Source organism: Artemia franciscana, unplaced genomic scaffold (assembly GCF_032884065.1).
Source record: "Artemia franciscana unplaced genomic scaffold, ASM3288406v1 Scaffold_1377, whole genome shotgun sequence".
Taxonomy (NCBI): Eukaryota; Metazoa; Arthropoda; class Branchiopoda; order Anostraca; family Artemiidae; genus Artemia; species Artemia franciscana.
This window is the reverse complement of record NW_027062807.1, coordinates 15,354-41,021: the sequence shown is the minus strand read 5'-3', so window position 1 is coordinate 41,021 and position 25,668 is coordinate 15,354. Positions and strand designations below refer to the sequence as shown.

General features: G+C 33.0%; 1 protein-coding gene and 2 pseudogenes across 1 annotated transcript; all 3 read right to left on the bottom strand.

Annotated features, from left to right (window-relative positions):
* Positions 1–11,931: 11,931 nt before the first annotated feature.
* LOC136042501 (histone H1-delta-like) lies at positions 11,932–12,225 on the bottom strand. Its single transcript, XM_065727466.1, has one exon. The coding sequence runs from the start codon at positions 12,223–12,225 to the stop codon at positions 11,932–11,934; it is 294 nt and encodes a 97-aa protein (XP_065583538.1).
* A 5,521-nt stretch (positions 12,226–17,746) lies between these two features.
* Positions 17,747–17,865, bottom strand: LOC136042504 (5S ribosomal RNA; annotated as a pseudogene).
* A 6,994-nt stretch (positions 17,866–24,859) lies between these two features.
* LOC136042503 (5S ribosomal RNA) lies at positions 24,860–24,978 on the bottom strand (annotated as a pseudogene).
* Positions 24,979–25,668: the final 690 nt, after the last annotated feature.

Here is a 25,668-nt window from a genome sequence, read left to right as displayed (position 1 = left end):
TTTATTTTTTTCCAAGGACGTAGCTATTATCCCCGAAAACTAAACTTTTGAAATAGAAAAAGAGCCTTTAATCACATTCTTTACCATTTGCAATCATGAAATATGTTAATATCTTCATTTTTTCCAGGACAAAGCTATTACCCCCAAAAATTAAAACTTCTGAAACAGGAAAAGAGCCTATAATCACATTCTTTACCATGTGCAATCATAAAATAGTCTAATATCTCCATTTTTTCCTCGGACGTAGCTATTACCCCCGAAAACTAAAACTTTTAAAATAGGAAAAGAGCCTTTAATCACATTCTTTACCATGCGCAATCATAAAATAGTCTAATATCTTCATTTTTTCCACAGAACTAGCTATTACCCCTGAAAACTAAAACTTTTGAAATAGGAAAAGAGCCTTTAATCACATTCTCTACCATGTACAATCATAAAATAGTCTAATATCTTCATTTTTTTTGCAGGCGTAGCTATTACCCCCGAAAACAAAAACTTTTTAAACAGGAAAAGAGCCTTTAATCATATTCTCTACCATGCTTAATCATACAATAGTCTAATACCATCATTTTTTCCACAGACATAGCTATTACGCTCGAAAACTAAAACTTTTGAAATAGGAAAAGAGCCTTTAATCACATTCTTTACCATGCGCAATCATAAAATAGTCTAATATCTTCATTTTTTCCACAGACGTAGCTATTACCCCCGAAAACTAAAACTTTTGAAACGGGAAAAGAGCCTTTAATCACATTCTTTACCATGTGCAATCATAAAATAGTCTAATATCGTCATTTTTTTCCACGGACATAGCTATTACCCCCGAAAACTAAAGCTTTTGAAATAGAAAAAGAGCCTTTAATCACATTCTTTACCATGTTCAATCATAAAATAGTCTAATATAGTCATTTTTTTCAAAGGACGTAGCTATTACAGCAAAAACTAAAACTTTTGAAATAGGAAAAGACCCTTTAATCACATTCTTTACCATGTGCAATCATAAAATAGTCTAATATCTTCATTTTTTCCACAGACATAGCTATTACCCTCGAAAACTAAAACTTTTGAAATAGGAAAAGAGCCTTTAATCACATTCTTTGCCATGTGCAATCATAAAATAGTCAAATATCCATCCGCTTCACACATACCAACAATATACTCATTCTCATATGGGCTTCCCATCTAGCCCATGTTCACTGCACTTTTTGTAGTCAATTACAGACAGTTGAATTTTTTGTTTCTGGCCCAAATCTCTTGGTGTATAAATGCAAGTTCACTTGTATAAGAGTCGAGGCAAATTGTAGGAGGCCCTTGTAGGCTTTGAATTGGACTCTTATTTCCATTTATATTCATTGTCAAATTTTACAATATATTGTCTCACTCGCCGTGAATTAACACGTTAGACCCTCAACAGGTTGACTCTAGTTCAGCATTGTGGAGTGATATGCATGAGAGGAAAATTTTCATCCAAGTCAACTTGTAGTCAACCTGCGATTGTTCCCCAGCGAGAACCTCCAACCGGTACGACTCTAGTTCGTCATTGTAAAAAGACACGTTTGCATGGAGCATAAATGGGAGACAGTAACAACGGCCATCCAAGGGGTAAAATTAACCTGGACAATTTGTCTTGGCTTTTTTCGTCAATTGGCCATGACTTCCGTTCAAAAGAATCTTCATTTTTTCCACGGACGTAGCTATTACCCCCGAAAACTAAAACTTTTGAAATAGGAAAATAGCCTTTAATCCCATTCTTTACCACTTGAAATCATAAAATAGTCTAATATCTTCATTTTTTTTACAGACGTAGCTATTACCCCCGAAAACTAAAACTTTTGAAATAAGAAAAGAGCCTTTAATCACATTTTTTACCGTGTGCAAAGATAAAATAGTCTAATATCTTCGTTTTTTCCACGGACATAGCTATTACCTTCGAAAAATAATACTTTTGAAATAGGAAAAGAGCCTTTAATCACATTCTTTACCATGTGCAATCATAAAATAGTCTAATATCATCATTTTTTCCACAGACATAGCTATTACCCTCGAAAACTAAAACTTTTGAAATAGGAAAAGAACCTTTAATCACATTCTTTGCCATATGCAATCATGAAATAGTTTAATATCTTCCTTTTTTCCATGGACGAAACTATTACCCCCGAAAACTAAAACTTTTGAAATAGGAAAAGAGCCTTTAATCACATTCTTTACCATGTGCAATCATAAAATAGTCTAATATCTTCATTTTTTCCACGGACGTAGCTATTACCCCCGACAACTAAAACTTTTGAAATAGGAAAAGAGCCTTTAATCACATTCTCTACCATGTGCAATCATAAAATAGTCTAATATCTTCATTTTTTCCGCAGAAATAGCTAATACCCTCGAAAACTAAAACTTTTGAAATAGGAAAAGAGCCTTTAATCACATTCTTTACCATGTGTAATCATTAAATAGTCTAATATCATCATTTTTTCCACAGAAATAGCTATTACCCTTGAAAACTAAAACTTTTGAAATAGGAAAAGAGCCTTTAATCACATTCTTTACCATGTAAAATCATGAAATAGTTTAATATTTTTTCCACGGACGAAGCTATTACCCCCGGAAACGAAAACTTTTGAAATAAGAAAAGAGCCTTTAATCACATTCTTTACCATGTGCAATCATAAAATAGTCTAATATCTTCATTTTTTCCACGGACGTAGCTATTACCCCCGAAAACTAATACTTTTGAAATAGGAAAAGAGCCTTTAATCACATTCTTTACCATGTGCAATCATAAAATAATCTAATATCTTCATTTTTTCCACGGGTGTAGCTATTACTCCCGAAAACTAAAACTTTTGAAATAGGAAAAGAGCCATTAATCACATTCTTTACCATGTGCAATCATAAAATAGTCTAATATTTTAATTTTCCCAAGGACGTAGCTATTGCCCCCGAAAACTAAAACTTTTGAAATCGGAAAAGAGCCTTTAATCACATTCTTTACCTTGTGCAATCATAAAACAGTCTAATATCTTCATTTTTTCCACGGACTTTGCTATTACCCCCGAAAACTAATACTTTTGAAATAGGAAACGAGCCATTAATCACATTCTTTACCATGTGCAATCATAAAATAGTCTAATATTTTAATTTTCCCAAGGACGTAGCTATTGCCCCCGAAAACTAAAACTTTTGAAATCGGAAAAGAGCCTTTAATCACATTCTTTACCTTGTGCAATCATAAAACAGTCTAATATCTTCATTTTTTCCACGGACTTAGCTATTACCCCCGGAAACTAAAACTTTTGAAATAGGAAAAGGGCCTTTAATCACATTCTTTACCATGTGCAGTTTTAAAATAGTCTAATATCTTCATTTTTTCCACGGAGGAAGCTATTACCCCCGAAAACTAAAACTTTTGAAATAGGAAAAGAGCCTTTAATCACATTCTTTACCATGTGCAATCATAAAATAGTCTAAAATCTTCATTTTTTTAAAGGACGTAGCTATTACCCTCTAAAACTAAAACTTTTGAAATAGGAAAAGAGCCTTTAATCAAATTCTTTACCATGTACAATCATGAAATAGTTTAATATCTTCTTTTTTCCACGGACGAACCTATTACCCCCGAAAACTAAAACTTTTGAAATAGGAAAAGAGCCTTTAATCACATTCTTTACCAGGTGCAATCAAAAAATTGTCTAATATTTTCATTTTTTCCACAGCTGTAGCTATCACCCCGAAAACTAAAACTTTTGAAATAGGAAAAGAGCCTTTAATCACATTCTTTACCATGTGCTATCATGAAATAGTTTAATATCTTCATTTTTTCCACGGACGAAGCTATTGCCCCCGAAAACTAAAACTTTTGAAATAGGAAAAGAGCCTTTAATCACATTCTTTACCATGTGCAATCATAAAATAGTCTAATATCTTCATTTTTTAAACGGACGTAGCTATTACCCCCGAAAACTAAAACTTTGGAAATAGGAAAAGAGCCTTTAATTACATTCTTTACCATGCGCAATCATAAAATAGTCTAATATCTTCATTTTTTCCACAGACATAGCTATTATCCCCGAAAACTAAAACTTTTGAAATAGGAAAAGAGCCTTTAATCACATTCTTTACCATGTGCAATCATAAAATAATCTAATATCTTCATTAATTCCACATTCATAGCTATTACCCTCGAAAACTAAAACTTTTGAAATAGGAAAAGAGCCTTTAATAACATTCTTTAAATGTGCAATCATAAAATAGTCTAATATCTTCATTTTTTTCCACGGAGGTAGCTATTAAACCCGCAAACTAAAACTTTTGAAATAGAAAAACAGCCTTAAATCACATTCTTTACCATGTACAATCATAAAATAGTCTAATATCTTCATATTTTCCACAGACTAATCTTTTACCCCCGAAAACTAAAACTTTGGAAATAGGAAAATAGCCTTTAATCACATTCTTTACTATGTGCAATCACGAAATAGTTTAATATCTTCGTTTTTTCCACGGAAACAGCTATTACCCCCGAAAACTAAAACTTTAGTCACATTCGTTACCATGTACAATTATAAAATAGTCTAATATCTTCATTTTTTCCACAGACATAGCTATTACCCACGAAAAACCAAAACTTTCGAAATAGGAAAACAGCCTTTAATCACATTCTTTACCATGTGCAATCATAAAATAGTCTAATATGTTCATTTTTTTTTTCCACGGACGTAGCTATTATCCCCGAAAACTAAACTTTTGAAATAGAAAAAGAGCCTTTAATCACATTCTTTACCATTTGCAATCATGAAATATGTTAATATCTTCATTTTTTCCAGGACAAAGCTATTACCCCCAAAAATTAAAACTACTGAAATAGGAAAAGAACCTATAATCACATTCTTTACCATGTGCAATCATAAAATAGTCTAATATCTCCATTTTTTCCTCGGACGTAGCTATTACCCCCGAAAACTAAAACTTTTAAAATAAGAAAAGAGCCTTTAATCACATTCTTTACCATGCGCAATCATAAAATAGTCTAATATCTTCATTTTTTCCACAGACCTAGCTATTACCCCCGACAACTAAAACTTTTGAAATAGGAAAAGAGCCTTTAATCACATTCTCTACCATGTACAATCATAAAATAGTCTAATATCTTCATTTTTTTGCAGGCGTAGCTATTACCCCCGAAAACAAAAACTTTTTAAACAGGAAAAGAGCCTTTAATCATATTCTCTACCATGCTTAATCATACAATAGTCTAATACCATCATTTTTTCCACAGACATAGCTATTACGCTCGAAAACTAAAACTTTTGAAATAGGAAAAGAGCCTTTAATCACATTCTTTACCATGCGCAATCATAAAATAGTCCAATATCTTCATTTTTTCCACAGACGTAGCTATTACCCCCGAAAACTAAAACTTTTGAAACGGGAAAAGAGCCTTTAATCACATTCTTTACCATGTGCAATCATAAAATAGTCTAATATCGTCATTTTTTTCCACGGACATAGCTATTACCCCCGAAAACTAAAGCTTTTGAAATAGAAAAAGAGCCTTTAATCACATTCTTTACCATGTTCAATCATAAAATAGTCTAATATAGTCATTTTTTCCAAGGACGTAGCTATTACCCCAAAAACTAAAACTTTTGAAATAGGAAAAGACCCTTTAATCACATTCTTTACCATGTGCAATCATAAAATAGTCAAATATCTTCATTTTTTCCACGGACGTAGCTATTACCCCCGAAAACTAAAACTTTTGAAATAGGAAAATAGCCTTTAATCCCATTCTTTACCACTTGAAATCATAAAATAGTCTAATATCTTCATTTTTTTACAGACGTAGCTATTACCCCCGAAAACTAAAACTTTTGAAATAAGAAAAGAGTCTTTAATCACATTTTTTACCATGTGCAAAGATAAAATAGTCTAATATCTTCGTTTTTCCACGGACATAGCTATTACCTTCGAAAAATAATACTTTTGAAATAGGAAAAGAGCCTTTAATCACATTCTTTACCATGTGCAATCATAAAATAGTCTAATATCATCATTTTTTCCACAGACATAGCTATTACCCTCGAAAACTAAAACTTTTGAAATAGGAAAAGAACCTTTAATCACATTCTTTGCCATATGCAATCATGAAATAGTTTAATATCTTCCTTTTTTCCATGGACGAAGCTATTACCCCCGAAAACTAAAACTTTTGAAATAGGAAAAGAGCCTTTAATCACATTCTTTACCATGTGCAATCATAAAATAGTCTAATATCTTCATTTTTTCCACGGACGTAGCTATTACCCCCGACAACTAAAACTTTTGAAATAGGAAAAGAGCCTTTAATCACATTCTCTACCATGTGCAATCATAAAATAGTCTAATATCTTCATTTTTTCCACAGAAATAGCTAATACCCTCGAAAACTAAAACTTTTGAAATAGGAAAAGAGCCTTTAATCACATTCTTTACCATGTGTAATCATAAAATAGTCTAATATCATCATTTTTTCCACAGAAATAGCTATTACCCTTGCAAACTAAAACTTTTGAAATAGGAAAAGAACCTTTAATCACATTCTTTACCATGTAAAATCATGAAATAGTTTAATATTTTTTCCACGGACGAAGCTATTACCCCCGGAAACGAAAACTTTTGAAATAAGAAAAGAGCCTTTAATCACATTCTTTACCATGTGCAATCATAAAATAGTCTAATATCTTCATTTTTTCCACGGACGTAGCTATTACCCCCGAAAACTAATACTTTTGAAATAGGAAAAGAGCCTTTAATCACATTCTTTACCATGTGCAATCATAAAATAATCTAATATCTTCATTTTTTCCACGGACTTTGCTATTACCCCCGGAAACTAAAACTTTTGAAATAGGAAAAGGGCTTTTAATCACATTCTTTACCATGTGCAGTCATAAAATAGTCTAATATCTTCATTTTTTCCTCGGAGGAAGCTATTACCCCCGAAAACTAAAACTTTTGAAATAGGAAAAGAGCCTTTAATCACATTCTTTACCATGTGCAATCATAAAATAGTCTAAAATCTTCATTTTTTTTAAAGGACGTAGCTATTACCCTCTAAAACTAAAACTTTTGAAATAGGAAAAGAGCCTTTAATCAAATTCTTTACCATGTACAATCATGAAATAGTTTAATATCTTCTTTTTTCCACGGACGAACCTATTACCCCCGAAAACTAAAACTTTTGAAATAGGAAAAGAGCCTTTAATCACATTCTTTACCAAGTGCAATCAAAAAATTGTCTAATATTTTCATTTTTTCCACAGCTGTAGCTATCACCCCGAAAACTAAAACTTTTGAAATAGGAAAAGAGCCTTTAATCACATTCTTTACCATGTGCTATCATGAGATAGTTTAATATGTTCATTTTTTCCACGGACGAAGCTATTGCCCCCGAAAACTAAAACTTTTGAAATAGGAAAAGAGCCTTTAATCACATTCTTTACCATGTGCAATCATAAAATAGTCTAATATCTTCATTTTTTCCGCAACCGTAGCTATTACCCCCAAAAACTAAAACTTTTGAAATAGGAAAAGAGCCTTTAATCACATTCTTTACCATATGCAATCATAAAATAGTCTAATATCTTCATTTTTCCCACGGACGTAACTATTACCCCCGAAAACTAAAACTTTTGAAATAGAAAAAGAGCCTTTAATCACATTCTTTACTATGTGCAATCATAAAATAGTCTAATATCTTCATTTTTTCCAAGGACGTAGCTATTACCCCCGAAAACTAAAACTTTTGAAATAGGAAAAGAGCCTGTAATCACATTCTTTAACATGTGCAATCATAAAATAGTCTAATATCTTCATTATTTCCACAGAAGTAGCTATTACTCCCGAAAACTAAAATTTTGAAATAGGAAAAGAGTCTTTAATCACATTCTTTACCATGTGCAATCATAAAATAGTCTAATATCTTCATTTTTCTCACGGACGTAGCTATTACCCCCGAAAATTAAAACTTTTGAAATAGGAAAAGAGCCTTTAATCACATTCTTTTCCATGCGCAATCATAAAATAGTCTAATATCTTCATTTTTTCCACGGACGTAGCTATTACCACCGAAAACTAAAACCTTTGAAATAGGAAAAGAGCCTTTAATCACATTCTTTACCATTTGCAATCATAAAATAGTATAATATCTTCATTTTTTCCACGAACGTAGCTATTACCTCCAAAACCTAAAACTTTTGAAATAGGAAAAGAGCCTTTAATCACATTCTTTACCATGCACAATCATAAAATAGTCTAATATCTTCATTTTTTCCACAGACGTAGCTGTTACCCCCGAAAACTAAAACTTATGAAATAGGAAAAGAGCCTTTAATCACATTCTTTACCATGTGCAATCATAAAATAGTCTAATATCTTCATTTTTTCCATGGTCGTAGCTATTACACACCCGAAAACTAAAACTTTTGAAATAGGAAAAGAGCCTTTAATCACATTCTTCACCATGTGCAATCATAAAATAGTCTATTATCTTCATTTTTTCCACAGACATAGCTATTACCCTCGAAAACTAAAATTTTTGAAATAGGAAAAGAGCCTTTAATCATATTCTTTACCATGTGCAATCATAAAATAGTCTAATATCTTCATTTTTTTCCACAGACCTAGGTATTACCCAGAAAACTAAAACTTTTGAAATAGCAAAAGAGCCTTTAATCACTTTCTTTACTATGTGAAATCATAAAATAGTCTAATATCTTCATTTTTTCCACAGACGTAGCTGTTACCCCCGAAAACTAAAACTTATGAAATAGGAAAAGAGCCTTTAATCACATTCTTTACCATGTGCAATCATAAAATAGTCTATTATCTTCATTTTTTCCACAGACGTAGCTATTACCCTCGAAAGCGTAAACTTTTGAAATAGAAAAAGAGCCTTTAATCACATTCTTCACCATGTGCAATCATAAAATAGTCTAATATCTTCATTTTTTCCACAGACATAGCTATTACCCTCGAAAACTAAAATTTTTGAAATAGGAAAAGAGCCTTTAATCATATTCTTTACCATGTGCAATCATAAAATAGTCTAATATCTTCATTTTTTTCCACAGACCTAGGTATTACCCCGAAAACTAAAACTTTTGAAATAGCAAAAGAGCCTTTAATCACTTTCTTTACTATGTGAAATCATAAAATAGTCTAATATCTTCATTTTTTCCACGGACGTATCTATTAACCCCGAAAACTAAAACTTTTGAAATCGGAAAAGAGCCTTTAATCAAATTCTTTATCATGTGCAGTCATAAAATAGTCTAATATCTTCATTTTTTCCACAGACATAGTTATTACCCTCGAAAACTAAAACTTTCGAAATAGGAAAAGAGCCTTTAATCACATTCTTTACCATGTGCAATCATAAAATTGACTAATATCTTCATTTTTTCCACGGACGTAGCTATTACCCCCGAGAACTAAAACGTTTGAAATAGAAAAAGAGAATTTAATCACATTCTTTACCATGTGCAATCATAAAATAGTCGAATATCTTCATTTTTTCAATGGACGTAGCTATTACCACCGAAACCTAAAACTTTTGAAGTAGAAAAAGAGCCTTTAATCACATTCTTTACCATGTGCAATCATAAAATAGTCTAATATCTTCATTTTTCCACGGGCGTAGCTATTACCCCCGAAAACTATACCTTTTGAAATAGGAAAAGAGCCTTTAATCACATTCTTTACCATGAGCAATCATAAAATAGTCTAATATCTTCATTTTTTCCAAAGACATAGCTATTACCCTCGAAAACTAAAACTTTTGAAATAGGAAAAGAGCCTTTAATCACATTCTTTACCATGTGCAGTCATAAAATAGTCTAATATCTTCATTTTTTTTCCACGAACATAGCTATTACCCTCGAAAACTAAAACTTTTGAAATAGGAAAAGAGTCTTTAATCACAGTCTTTACCATGTGCAATCATAAAATAGTCTAATATCTTTATTTTTTTTCCATGGACGTAGCTATAACCCACGAAAACTAAAACTTTTGAAATAGAAAAAGAGCCTTTAATCACATTTTTTACCATTTGCAATCATAAAATAGTCTAATATCTTCATTTTTTCCACGGACGTAGCTATTACCCCCGATAAATAAAACTTTTGAAATAAGGAAAGAGAATTTAATCACATTCTTTACCATGCGCAATCATAAAATAGTCTAGTATCTTCATTTTTTTGGTTACCCCCTGTAAACCAAAACTTTTGAAATAGGAAAAGAGCCTTTAATCACATTCTTTATCATGTACAATCATGAAATAGTTTAATATCTTCATTTTTTCTACGGACGAAGCTATAACCCCCGAAAACTAAAACCTTTGAAATAGGAAAAGAGCCTTTAATCACAGTCTTTACCATGTGCAATCATAAAGTAGTCTAATATCTTCATTTTTCCACAGACGTAGCTATTACCCTCAAAAACTAAAACTGTTGAAATAGAAAAAGAGCCTTTAATCACATTCTTTACCATGTGCAATCATAAAATAGTCAAATATCTTAATTTTTTCCACGGACGTAGCTATTACCCCCGAAAACTAAAACTTTTGAAATAGAAAAAGAGCCTTTAATCACATTCTTTACCATGTGCATTCATGAAATAGTTTAATATCTTAATTTTCTCGACGGACGTAGCTATTACCCCCGAAAACTAAAACATTTGAAATAGAAAAAGAGCCTTTAATCACATTCTTTACCATGTGCAATCATAAAATAGTCTAATATCTTCCTTTTTTCCACAGACATAGCTATTACCCTCGAGAACTAAAACTTTTGAAATAGTAAAAGAGCCTTTAATCACATTCTTTACCATGTGCAATCATGAAATAGTTTAATATCTTAATTTTTTCCACGGACGTAGCTATTACCCCCGAAAACTAAAACATTTGAAATAGAAAAAGAGCCTTTAATCACATTCTTTACCATGTAAAATCATAAAATAGTCTAATATCTTCATTTTTTCCACAGACATAGCTATTACCCTCGAAAGCTATAACTTTTGAAATAGGAAAAGAGCCTTTAATCACATTCTTTTCCATTTGCAATCATAAAATAGTCTAATATCTTCATTTTTCTACAGACATAGCTCTTACCCTCGAAAACTCTACCATCAACAACAGTCATTTTTAAGAATCTAAACTTTTTGTATCAAACCTTTTCTTTTTTGTCGAAGATTTGAAAAAAAGAAATTAAGCGAAACCATTTATATTTGTGTTGTTTCACTGTAAAGTAGTAGTATTTATAAGTCTAGTTAGAATGACACCTCAACTCTCACGATTTACGCTTTGTTATTTTTAATCTGTTATTATTTTTGATTGATATAATCTTATTAGTTATGATTCATCAGCCTCGCTAAGACTAGTCAGGAATGGTACCTCAGCTCCCGCAATTTGAAGGCGCCGCTTTTCCCATTCGGTTATAGCGATATATTTGTATATTTATCAATATGAGCACTTTAATATCAAGCTTAAACCTTACTAGTCAGCCGTTAATTCTATTCTTTAATATGTTTTTTTATACAGCAATAGCGCTAGAATGCAAAAGTAAATATTATACAACGTATTTTTGGGCTAAAACAACAGCTGAATTATACTTGAAAGGGAAAAGTAGAGAGTCAAAATCGGAAATTTATAGCATTATAACTTTCTGAACAGAAAGTTTCGAGCATCTGCATTGATAGCCCTGAAAAGGGTTGTTTGATACTGCAGGATAAACTACTGCACACATCACTTTTTAGCTGGTTTCTTAGCTATTGACTTTTTAGACGCCACTTTCTTGGCGGGAGCTTTCTTGATTGACTGCCCCTTCTTGGATGTCGATTTCTTCGCTGCTACTGCTTTTTGGAAACAGTGGGTCCCTTGAAAACCTTTACAGGTTTTTAGCTACCAGCCATTGGCTTGGTAGCCTTTTTGGCTGAAGTTGACCTTTTAACTGCAGTAGGTTTGGCTGTTTTCTTGGCTAAGGTTTTCTTAGCAGTGGCCTTGGCAGGCCTTACAGCCTTACAGCCTATAACAATTCCATTTTCAAGGCAACGCTTCAAAGCTTGCTTAAGATGCATATTCACAACTTTGGCATCATTGCCAACCTGGAAGTTGGCCATTATGTATTTGAGAATGGCCTGACGGCTAGATCCCCCACGTTCTTTCAGGTCAGCAATAGATATGCTGATCATTTCAGTTTATTTTGGGTAGTTTCCTGGTGCCTTGACCTTTTTATTTCCTTTAGGTTTTGCAGCCTTAGCTGGTTTTGGAGCCTTTGCTTTCTTTTCCTTCTTGGCTGGTGAAGCCATGCTCTGGGATTCTACAGATGCTGACGCCACTTCAGGTTCAATTTCAGACATTTTCAACTCCTCTCAACTTTTTTCTGTCACTAGTGCGACTAAATACTGAATACATGCTTATTTTCAATGTTGGAAACCGCCGTACCCGGGTTAACATTTCTCTGTTTGCGCGCTAAGGAATTTTGGCCGTGCTTGTGTTTGTTTGAAAAGGCTTGATTTGAATTTTTGATTAGGAGGTAAGCTTTTGAAAAACAAAAACTAAACTAAAGGATAGACAGGTCATTTTTCTATAGTTAGACATTTTTTCATTACTTTCTCCATGGTAATTTGCCAGCAAGGAATTTTGATCCCCGAAGTCCACTTTTTATTTTTTATTAGTGAAATCCATTACAAGTGCTTTCAGATATTGTAACATACATGCATATGTGTTTGCAAAATCGCACTGAAATTAATTCTGAGACCCCAACTAAAACACAGAAGATAAAGCAATAAGAAACGACACCTAAATTTGAGGCTGAAAGTTTCAAACTCGTATTCCATAGAAAATGAATTTCATTTTATTCTAGTATTATATTTAAAAAGACAAGAATTACGTTGTAAGGTCTTCATATGCCAAGGGAGGGGAAGGAGTGGAAATTAATTGTTTTTATTTGTTTTAATCACAGCCTATATAAAAGTTAAATATACCTACAACTTAAAACTAAACTATTTGCACCTAAAGAGTGTCCCTTGAAGGAGTATATTTATGAGTTTGTTTAAAATTAAACAATAGAAATAACAAATTAGCCTAATTGTAAAAAAAAGTAGTTGGCACATTTACAATCATTATATTTATATGAATAAGTAAGGATGTAATGTCTGCCTTTTAGATTTTTGTATTGAAGCCTCTATTAGTGGTAGTGCAGAGATAATATTAGGAGGATAAGGAGGCTCGTAAAAACAAGCATCTCTGAATTTCTTTTATTTCTTTTCTTTTTTTCCTTTGAGAATTTTTCCATCGGATATACGTTTCCAAAACGTATATCTTGCCTACTTTACGAAGAAACCAGAGCTGTCTTAAAGTTTTTCTCGAAAATGTTATTCGTTATGCTGTCACCTACACAGAATATGCCAAGAGAAATACAGTAACTGCAATGGATGTAGTCTACGCTCTGAAGCATCAAGGTCGTATATTGTATGGTTTTGGTGGTTAATGGTCCCCTTAACTGTCCCCCTACCCAACGGCCTTTTTAAAGGCCGCAAATCTTTTAAACACTTTCTAGCTCAGGTTTTTGAACCTTTTCTTTGTTGTGCCTTTAAAATGTCGGTAAATACTTTTCTATTTTCGTTTCAAGTATAATATCTGATTAGAAATATGCAAACAAATTTTCCATTGCTATTTTACTGTATTTAGCTTTTCCTTGCATATTTTTGAATAAAGTTGCGTATTCACACCATGGAATTATTCAAAGAAATAATAGTTGCTATTTGACTGCACAAGTCCATTCTTTCATGTTTGAATGAAGATAGTAGGAACGGAGGAAAATGGGTTTCTACTCTTTGCTAAATTGCCGCTAGACCTTACAATTTGGACAAAAGTATTGTATTAGTTATTTGCAGTTAATAAACAAATATGAAAAGCTGGCAAACTTTTAGCTAGTAAATGAATTTCCTTGTAAACTGACTCTGAGAATGAAGCCCAAAATAACGAGTTTCCAACTACAACGAAACTCATCCGACTGTCTTTAATTTAGAGGTCGGGAAATAACAGCAAATAGACTTTTGGCTGGTATTCATTTCAATGCTTTTCTTTTTTGCATTTCAGTGCTAAGCATTGAGCATATTAGTTGTTCCAACGCTGCTTTTAGTCTTTTAAAATACAAGACGCCATAAACCTATAAAATAGAGTTTATTTGTGATTATATAGTAACAATTTGTTGCCGTTTTTTAAAATTTATTTATTTATGCATTACAATGTTGTTTTTTAAGCAAAAATTGAAAATATATTGTACAAAGGGAAATTTCTTCCGTTTAAAACAATTCCTTTATCAGTGGAACGTATATTAAAACTTTCAGATAGCCTGAGATCGAAACAAATAAAAGTGGGTTTATTTGTGCTTATATAGCAACAATTCGTTATGCGTTTTTAATTTTGGGAAAAAATTGTTGCCATTTGTGTTTTAACCTCCTGTGTTTTTTTATTTATGATTTTTAATGTTTGTTTTTAAGCAAAACTCCAAAATATACTGTGTAAAGGAACATTTTTCAAGTTTAAAACAATTCCTTTTTTGTGTAGAACAAATATTAAACTTTCAGATATCCTGGAATCGAAACAAATAAAGTGCAGTTTGCTTCAACTTTGCGTCAAACCCCCCCCCCCCCTGCATCTCAAAAATATTATTACACCATTTTGATTTTTTCAAATATAATGCTAAATTAAAGTAAAATTTATTTTTATTAGAATGCAAATTTGACATACAAGCCTCCAAGTTTCAATCTTTTGAGCCCTTTGAAATACAAGACTATAAATAATAAAAGTCTTTGTTTCGAAAAAAAATGCATCCGTGTTATTACTCATCTCTGATTGAAAACTGTCGTGATAAAGTGATTCTGATAAAAAAGGGAAAAAAAGAAAAGAAATTCAGAGCTGTTTGTTTTTAAAAGCCTCCTTATACTCCTCATATCCTCCCTGTATTACCACTAATAGAGACTTCAATACCAAAATCTAAAAGGCAGACATTCCTTACTTACTTATTCATATAAATATTTTGATTGTAAATGTGTCAAATTCTTTTTTTACGATTAGGCTAATTCATGATTTATATTATTTGATATTAAAGAAATTCAAAAATATACCCCAGCAAGGGACACTCCTCAGGTTACAAATAGTTTAGTTTTAAGTGGTATGTATATTGAAATTTTATATAGGCTGCGATTAAAACAAATAGAAACTTCTTTGTTTTGCCTTTAAAATGTCGGTAAATATTTTTCTTTTTTCGTCTCAGGTATAATATCTGATTAGAAATATGCAAACAAATTTTCCATTGCTATTTTACTGTAATTAGCTTTTCCTTGCATATTTTTGAATAAAGTTGCGTATTCAAACCATGGAATTATTCAAAGAAATAATTTTTGCTATTCAACTGCACAAGGCCATTTCTTCATGTTTGATAGTAGGATAGTAGGAAGATAGTAGGAACGAAGGAAAATGGGTTCCTACTCTTTGCTAAATTGCACCTAGACCTTACAATTTTGACAAAAGTATTACATTAGTTATTTGCAGTAAGTAAACAAGTATGAAAAGCTGGCAAAATTTTAGCTAGCAAATGAATTTCCTTGTAAACTGACTCTGAGAATGAAGCCCAAAATCATGAGTTTCCAACTACAAAAAAAGGCATCCGATTGTCTTTAATTTAGAGGTCGGGAAATAACAGCAAATCGACTTTTAGCTGGTATTAATTTCAATGCTTTTCTTTTGTGCATTTCAATGCAATGCATTGAGTATATTAGTTTGTTCCAACGCTGCTTTTGGTCTTATAAAATAAAAGACGCCATAAACCTATAAAATTGAGTTTATTTGTGATTATATAGTAACAATTTGTTGCCGTTTTTTTAAATTTATTTATTTATGATTTATAATGTTTTTTTTCAAGCAAAGCTCGAAAATATACTTTAGAAAAGAAACATTTGTCTAATTTAAAGCAATTCCTTTTTGGTGTAGAACGAATATTAAACTTTCAGATATCCTGGGATCGAAACAAATAAAATGCAGTTTGCTTCAACTTTGCGTCCAACCCCCCCCCCCCCCTGTATCTCAAAAATATTATTATACCATTTTGATCTTTTCAAATATAATGCTAAAATAAAGTAAATTTTATTTTTATTAGAATGCAAATTTGACATAAAAGCCTCAAAGTTTATTTGCGATTATATAGAAAATATTTTGTTGCCGTTTTTTTAAATTTATTTATTTATGATTTATAATATTGTTTTTCTAAGCAAAACTTGAAAATATACAGAAGAAAGGGACATTTTTCCCGTTCAAAACAATTCCTTTATCAGTGGAACGTGTATTAAAACTTTCAGATAGCCTAATTAATCAGGAGCATTAATCATTTAAAACTGTATGTTTCTTGGTGGCTTTCAACTTTATTTAATTGCCGGAATGGTCAACTAAAATGTCTTGGAGGCTGAAAATGTCACTTTGGTTACAATAATTGACTTTAATTATTGGCTTAGATAAATGTGAGTCAAGTGTTGGCATTTATTTATTACCGATAGATGGAAATCAAAGAAATGTCCAACTTAGTCTCTTCTGTTTTTTTTTTTTTTTCTTATAAAGGATTTAATCAGCTTGGCACTATTAGAATAAGGAAACGAGTTTGTTACCAAAAATATTATTTTAATTTGAAAAGAAAATTCAGCTGAATATATATGTATATATATATATATATATATATATATATATATATATATATATATATATATATATATATATATATATATAATAATTTCATAGCTTTTTCCATTCCGGAAGTGGTTAGATGCTATAGAGTGATTCAATGAATTTGTAGCCCTGAAAAGGGCTGTTGGCTAATTTATGGTAGGTCTTGGAACCTTATCTTAATAAGGGTTCTGTAAAGTAAAGTAAAGAATACGGCATTAGAGTGCGAGTCCACTGTTTTGGATTTGCTGATGATCCAATAAATAAATTCAAAAATTGTGACTTGTGACAAAAGTGAAAAGTGACATTTTAAGCCTCTAGTATATTTGACCGATCAAGACGATGCCCAACGGACTGAAGAATCAATTCCGACATAGGAGAATTAATCATTTAAAACTGAATGTTTCTTGGTGGCTTTCAACTTGATTTAATTGCCGGAATGGTCCACTAAAACATCTTTGGTGCTTATAATGTCACTTTGGTTACAATTTTTGACTTTATTTATTGGCTTAGATAAATGGCGAAACCCTATATAGGCCAGTGTATTCTCCTGATGAGCCCTTATGTTGGGTGTTGCCTCTGAATTATTTGTCTATATTATTTTTTCTATTGTTCGGTAAATGACGACTTATAATTATTGACGACCTGACTGCCTGTCCATGGATTATTCTTTATGGTTGATTGTGTATGGCTATGCTGTTTGACCTATGTGATTGTATGGATGAGTAGGGTTAAGGCCTCATTCAAGTGCTGGTCTATATTAATCACTAATTTAGGAAAACAGTCTTCCTTTTCTCCTTCTGTCTCTTTTTTTTTTTTTTTTTTTTTTTTTTTTTTTTTTTTTTTTTTTTTTTTTTTTTGTGTTTGTGCTGTAGCATTGGTGATTTCTCTTTTCATGATATATACATTTATATATATATATATATATATATATATATATATATATATATATATATATATATATATATATATATATATATATATAAAAGATGCCAACAGCATCCGGTATTCCCAGGCGGTCACCCAGCCAATTACTGACCGGGCCCGACATTATGTGATTTCCAGTATCTGAAGAGACTGGGTACTTTCAACGTAGTATGGCCGTTGGCTGAGAAATTTTGTAACAAAATGATTGTTGTTCTAAAAACTGAAAAGAAACAGAATGCCTAGTTTTAGAGTCATGAACCAAGGTTTTTAGTAGATAAATATTTGTCCGTTGATTTTGAATTAAAATCGAATAGTTGCGGGCATCAAGCCATGGTCAATTGTAAAAAATGCCAAGAGAGATGGTCCGATTGAGTGAGAGGCAAATCTGGCATTAATCCCCTTATTAGGATCGCATAAAAATAAGTCTGTTCATGTTTTGGGGGGTATTTTGGATTTATTAGACTGGCCTAAATTGGCTTTTGGTGTCTTTCGCTTTTCATTAGATAGTTTGGATCTTGTTTAATGCCGCGCCGAATCTTATAATTTAATTTTGAAATAATTATACCTCCTTGAGTCATACCTTTTTTTCACTGAACACTATGCTGTTTAACGTAATTTCGCCTGTTTGTTTAATCAATCTAGTGGGCCTTAAAAGGGCCGTTTGTTAAGATGCAATTGCGGTGAACTAGGGTGCTAAAGCTGTCTCGCCATGGATACGACGGGCAAGTTGAATATCTTTCGGCATGATGGTCACTCTTTTTGCGTGAGTGGCACACAAGTTGATATCCTCAAAAGAGTCCAACTAAAGACGCCTCGCTGGCTTCTTGTAAGGCCATCACAGCCAAACTCTGGAACTTCAAGTCAGTTTTGAAATCCTGGGCCATCTCTCGCACAAGTCTCTGAAAGGGCAATTTTCTTTTTAAGTGTTCGGTACTCTTTTGATAGCGACGAATTTCTCTCAGGGCTACGGTTCCAGGCCTGTATCTGTGTGGTATTTTTACCCCTCCGGTAGCAGGAGCCAACTTACCTGCTGCCTTGGTTGCAAGCTTCTTTCTAGGTGCCTTTCAGCCCGTTGATTTTCTTGCAGTTTGTTTTGTCCTAGCCATTTTGATAGTTTTCCTTTCTTTAAAACAATCAGTGTTGCCAGATTAGACGGAGAGGATTATGCTATCTTGAGCCCAAAATTGTGCTTTTTTGGAAAGATTTATGCTACGCTTCTATATTTTCCCAGGTTTCACGAAAAAGATGGTCAGTTAAGACATGTCGAATTCTGTCTTATCTTAAACAAAGTTCTGTAAAGTAAAGTAAAGAATACGACATTAGACTTTACAGTCCACACCGGCGGTGCTGATCTCCATTTCTTGGCCAAATTTGGTTCACGTTTTTCGTCTTTTTTCGCAGGTCGTCTTTTTTCTCGAAGCGTTTGACGACATTTGAGAACCATAGTTTCTTACATCATCATGAAAATTTTACTTCAGATACATTAAAAATAGAAGGAAAAAACACGGTTCATATTCAATGATCTTCTTCATCTTCGCTTTCGGATCTGACTTCTTGACCAGGGGGTGGGATGGCTACGTAGAGGTTCTCGGTATTATGGAGCTTGATCTGATTGTCTGTAGGGACATATTTTTAGCAAACTGTATCTTTTGTTCTTAGTCGCAATTTTGTGACCAACACGGGTTCAAAATTCTTTCTTTTTTTCTTATTTCTTTCAATCATTCTTTCTTCAACCTAAAGTTTTTCATTTTGAGCATTTTTCTCCACATCAAGTCTGTAGTAATTTTTCTCACATCTATCTTTCCAGAGTCACTAAAAGCATTTGGCAGCTTGCGCCACTGGGAGTCAATATCTGTGAGTTTTTGTATGATACTTGGAAATCGGTTCAATACGACACCTAGTGACGGAATACTGGTTTTTTCAGTTCTCAGGGCCATCTTAGGATTAAAAATCTGAAGAGACTTCAAAAACGAATCACCGTGCGGGAAGCGCTTGAGTGTCTGTGTCGCTGTGGTAATGTAGAAACCTAAACACCTAAACGTTGTGCAGAAAATTTTGCTTTAGTTTGGTCGAAAAATTATAACGATCTCGAATGATTACCATAATCATCTTAAATTGATAAACCATCTTTGGTGTTCGTTTTATTGATGTGACTTTACGAGTTATTCTACGATTATCTTAAGGAGGTTTATACTTGGATGCTTATGGTTCCTAATTATGCCACGTTCCGCATATTTATGTTCCATCTGGCAACATTGAAACGAATGAACAAACGAATGAATACCTAGTGGCTATATTTATACGGAGCGCCAGATGTGCGACAGAGTCCCATTTTGACGGGAAAGACTTTAAAAATATAAATTGAGCGGGCTTTGAAGGACATTTCTTAGTTTGACAAAAAATTTACAGCTGTTGACGACTTCACTGAATTTAATATGACAGAAAGAGAAAAGGAGGAAAGGGGCTTGGAAAAGGAGGTGCAAAACATCATCGGAAAGTTCTTCGTGACAATATCAAGGGTATCACAAAGCAAGCTATCAGAAGACTGGCTCGCCGCGGTGGGTCATAAAACGTATATCTGGCCTAATTCACGAGGAAACCAGAGGTGTTCTTAAAGTTTTCCTCAAAAATGTTTTTCGTGATGCTGTCACCTACACAGAACATGCCAAGAGAAAGACAGTAACTACAATGGATGTAGTCTACACTCTGAAACGCCAAGGTCGTACATTTTATAGCTTTGGTGGTTAATGGTCTGTCTGAACTGTCCCCCTACCAAACGGCTTTTTTAAAGGCCGCCAAATCTTTTAGACACTTTCTAGCTCAGGTTTTTGAGCTTTTTCTTTGTTGTGCCCTTAAAATGTCGGTAAATACTTTTCTTTTTTCGTCTAAGGTATAATATCTGACTAGAAATATGCAAAAAAAATTTCCATTGCTATTTTACTGTATTTAGCTTTTCGTTGCATATTTTTGATTAAACTTGCGCATTCACACTATGGAATTATTCAAAGAAATAATTGTTGCTATTTAACTGCACAAGCCCATTCTTTCATGTTTGAATGATAGTAGGAACGGAGGAAAATTGGCTCCTACTCTTTGCTAAATTGCCTTTCTTTCATGTTTGAATGAAGATAGTAGGAATGGAGGAAAATGGGTTCCTACTATTTGCTAGCTTGCAAAGCCTGTCAAGGCAGAAAATTCCGATGCTGTAAAGCCTGCCAAGCCCAGAGCTAAGAAAACCTTAGTAAAAAAACAGCCAAACCTACTGCAGTTAAAAAGTCAACTTCGACCAAAAAGGCTACCAAACCAATGGCTGGTAGCAAAAAACCTGTAAAGGTTTTCAAGAAACCCACTGTTGCCAAAAAATCAGTTGCAGTAAAGAAAGCTCCCGCTATGAAAGTCACATCTAAGAAGTCAGTAGCTAAGAAGCCAGCTAAAAAGTAATGTGTGCAATAAGTTTCAAACAGTTCGTGGTAACGAACTGTAGTAAGGAAAAAAAATAAAAAATGGAATTTTGATACCAATACCTACATCAAAAGAATCGCATTTTAATGCTGATTTTAAATATATAAGTTTCATCAAGTTTAGTCTTACCCATCAAAAGTTACGAGCCTGAGAAAATGTGCGTTATTTTAGAAAATAGGGGGAAACGCCCCCTAAAAGTCATAGAATCTTAACGAAAATCACGCCGTCAGATTCAGCGGATCAGAGAACCCTACTGTAGAAGTTTCAAGCTCCTATCTACAAAAATGTGGAATTTTGTCTTTTTTGCCAGAAGGCAGATCACCGATGCATGTTATTTTGTTGGTTTTTTTTCCCAGGGGTAATCGTATCGATCCAGTTGTCCTAGAATGTTGCAAGAGGGCTCATTCTAACGGAAATGAAAAGTTCTAGTGCCCTTTTTAAGTGACCAAAAAAATTGGAGGGCACCTAGGCCCCCTCCCAAGCTAATTATTTTACCAAATTCAACGGATCAAAATTCTGAGATAGCCATTTTATTCAACGTAGTCAAAAAACCTTATAACTATTTCTTCGGGGACGACTTACTCCCCCACAGTCCCCAAGGGAGGGGCAACAAGTTACAAACTTTGACCAATGCTTACATATAGTAATGGTTAATGGGAAGTGTACAGGCGTTTTCAGGAGTGTTTTTTTGGTTGGGGGAGGGGTTAAGAAGAGGGGAATATGCTGGGGGAACTTTCCATCGATAATTTGTCATGGGGGAAGAAAATCTCCATGAAGGGAGCGCAGGATTTACTAGCATTATTTAAAAACACAATGAAAAAATAAATATGAAAAAGTTCTTTCAGCTGTAAGTAAGGAACAGCATTAAAACTAAAAAAAAACAGAAATTATTACCCATTTGAGGGGCTCACCTCCTCCTAATACCTCGCTCTTTACGTTAAAGTATTTTTAGTAATTTCAACTATTTAAACTACGGCTTTTGTGATTCTGGGGTCATTCTTAATGAATTGGGACAAAATTTAAGCTTTAGTGTAAAGAGCGAGGATCTGACAAGAGGGTGAACCCCCTCATATATGTAATAAAAATATGAGAATACAAAAGTTCTTTACGTAAGCTAATTTATAAGTTCCGTAAATCTTTTACTAATAAAAATATTCGTAAAAAATTAAAAGTTCTAGTTGCCTTTTTAATTGACCAAAAAATCGGAGGGCAACTAGGCTTCCTCCCCCGCTCTTTTTTCCCACAAAATCATTCGATCAAAATTATGAGAAAGCCTTTTAGCCAAAAAAAAATGCAAATTTCGTTTTAATTATTCCTCTGCGGAGAGCCAAAATCAAAACATGCATTGATTCAAAAACGTTCAGAAATTAAATTAAAAAAAACAAGTTTTTTTAACTGAAAGTAAGGAGCGACATTAAAACTTAAAATGAACAGAAATTACTTCGTATATGAAAGAGGCTGCTTCCTCATCAACGCCCAGCTCTTACGCTAAAGTTTTTTACTGCTTTAAAAAGAAGAATTGAAAGACAGAGTCAAACTTTAGCGTAAAGAGTGGGGCGCTGATGAGGAAGCAGCCTCTTTCATATACGAAGTAATTTCTGTTCGTCTTAAGTTTTAATGTCGTTCCTTACTTTCAGTTAAAAAAAACTTGTTTTTTTTTATTTAATTCCTGCAGTATCAAACAGCCCTTTTCAGGGCTATCAATGCAAATGCTCGAAACTTTCTGTTCAGAAATTTATAATGCTATAAATTTCCAATTTTGACTCTCTACTTTTTCCTTTCAAGTATAATTCAGCTGCTGTTTGAGCCCAAAAATACATTGTATAATATTTACTTTTGCATTCTAGCGCTACTACTGTCTAAAAAACAAAAACAAAAAAAACAAACCCATATTAAAGACTAGATTTAACGGCTGGCTTGTAAGGTTCAAGCTTGATATTAAAGTGCTCAAATTGATATACTTTTGCATTCTAGCGCTATTGCTGTCTAAACAAAATCCATATTAAAGACTACATTTGACGGCTGGCTCGTAAGGTTCAAGCTTGATATTAAAGTGCTCACATTGATAAATATACAAATATATCGCCATAGCCGAATGGGTAGAGTGGCAAATTCAAATTGTGGAATCGGAGGTACAATTCTTATAGAGACTTATAAATACTAGTACTATTTTACAGTGAAATAACACAAATATAAAAAGTTTCGCTTAATTTATTTTTTCAAATCTTCGACAAAAAGAAAAGGTTTGATACAAAAAGTTTAGACTCTAAAAATGACTGTTGTTGTTGGAATTGTTTTCTTTGTATTGTTTTCTTATCTAACCATACAACACATGAATCGCAATCTTTGAAAAAGCAAAAAGAAGAACCACAGATTACCTGGAAATGACTCGCTAGGCCTCTGAGCAGAAATTGTTCACCCAAGAAGAGCGGTTCCCTGAATATACGTTATGATATAAAAATGACCGTTGTTGTTGGTGTTTGTTTCTTATTTAAAAATACAACACATGAGTCGCAATCTTTGCAAAAACAAAAAAGAAGAACCAAAGATTACCTAGAAATGACTCGCTAGGCCTCTGAGCAGAAATTTTTCGCCGAGGTAGAGCGGTTCCCTGAATATACGTTAGAATATACGATACAAAAAGTTTAGAGTCTAAAAATGACTGTTGTCGGTATTATTTTCTTAATTAACAATACAACACATGAATCGTAATCTTTGCAAAAACAAAGAAGAAGAACAACAGATTACCTAAAAATGACTAGCTAAGCCTCTGAGCAGAAATTGTTCGCCCAGGTACAGCGGATTCCTGAACATACGGTAGAAGATAGAATACGTCAGAAGTTTTTGATTAAAGTCAGTTGTTTTCGCGGCGCTCTTGAAGGAGCAAGTGCATTGGTGTTATTGATGCTACTGAAAGACAAAAGTAGTTGAACTGTACAATGAAGTTGAGGCCGAAAACATTTGAAGGGACATTGAACACAGACCAATCAAAGACTAACTTTAAAGTTAGTTTTTGATTTAAGACATTTGCTTAGGCGGCACTATTGAAGGAACAAGTAGACTTTTGCTATAGATGTGATTGAAAGACCAAGGCAATTCGAACTGTACAACGGAGTTGGGCCTGACAACATATGAAGAGGATTGGGCCATGGACAAATCAAAGACTAATTTTAAAGTAAGTCTTTGATTTAAGTCAGCTATTTATGCGGCGCTATTGAAGGAACAAGCAGAATTTTGGTGTAGATGCTATTGAAAGACAAGGTGTTTGAACTATCCAATGGAGTTAAGCCCAAAAATATATGAAGACGATTTGGACATAAATGCACTGTTCAATCAGCTTTTATCATAAATTGCTGGTAAAGAGCCCCCATGGGAATATATTAATAATAATAATAATTTATTTGTTACCCGCTTGTTTTGACAAATTAAATGGAGTAAAAACATTAAGGAAAGAAAAACAAAATAACCAGCTACAAACAATACAATTGATACAGTCTTATCAAAGGGTGGTAAGTGCCCAAGCGTTGACAGGCCTCAGCACCTAATCTAGCATAGAGTTTTTTTATAAACGAAAATAATATCAGAGGCACAAAACTTCCTGATAAATCATTGTAATATATATATATATATATATATATATATATATATATATATATATATATATATATATATATATATATATATATATATATATATATATATATATATATAAGATGCCAACAGCACCCGGTGTTCCCAGGTGGTCACCCATCCAAGCACTTACCAGGCTCGACGTTGTGTTATTTCCAGTATCTGACGAGACTGGGTACTTTCAACTTGGTATGGCCTTTGGCTGAGAAATTTTGTAACAAAATGATTGTTGGTCTACAAAATAAAAGATATAAAATGCCTAGTTTTAAAGTCATGAACCAAGGTTTTTAGTAGACAAATATTTAAAAAGAATCAAAATATGTTCATTAATTCTTTTTCTTAAAACAAACCTTTATTCCTTCTGAAAAAAATGACAAGCCCCCCAAAATGTTTCTACCTTTGAGATGTCTACCCTATGGCTTCCTAGGCTAATTGGACTACTAGGCTAGTAGTCCAATTAGAGGGATTTTGAAACTTTATTAATTGTAACGAAATAGATTAGCCTCAAATATATATTTATATTTTATTTGGGGTATAATTTAAGGATTTTTAATGAAAATTTCTCCCCAGCCTTCGGTAAATTCGTGTCCTTTGTTACTAGATAAATGTGAAAATTTTCCTTTTCACATTCAGCATCCTTAATTTCATAGCTTTTTCCATTCCGGGAGTGGTTCGATGCTATAGAGTGATTAAATAAAAAAAAAACTATTTTTTTTAGCTGAAAGTAAGGACTGACATTAAAACTTAAAACGAACAGAAATTAATCCGTATATGAAATGAGGTGTCCCCTCCGCAATCCCTTGCTCTTTACGCTAAAGCTTTTAATTGTTTTAAGAAGTAGAATTGTGGCAAAGAGTCAAACTTTAGCGTAAAGAGCGAGGGATTGCGGAGGG

What these genes read in the sequence shown, in the direction of transcription:
- LOC136042501 (XM_065727466.1), bottom strand. Translation starts at nt 12,225, where the DNA reads ATGATCAGCATATCTATTGCTGACCTGAAAGAACGTGGGGGATCTAGC.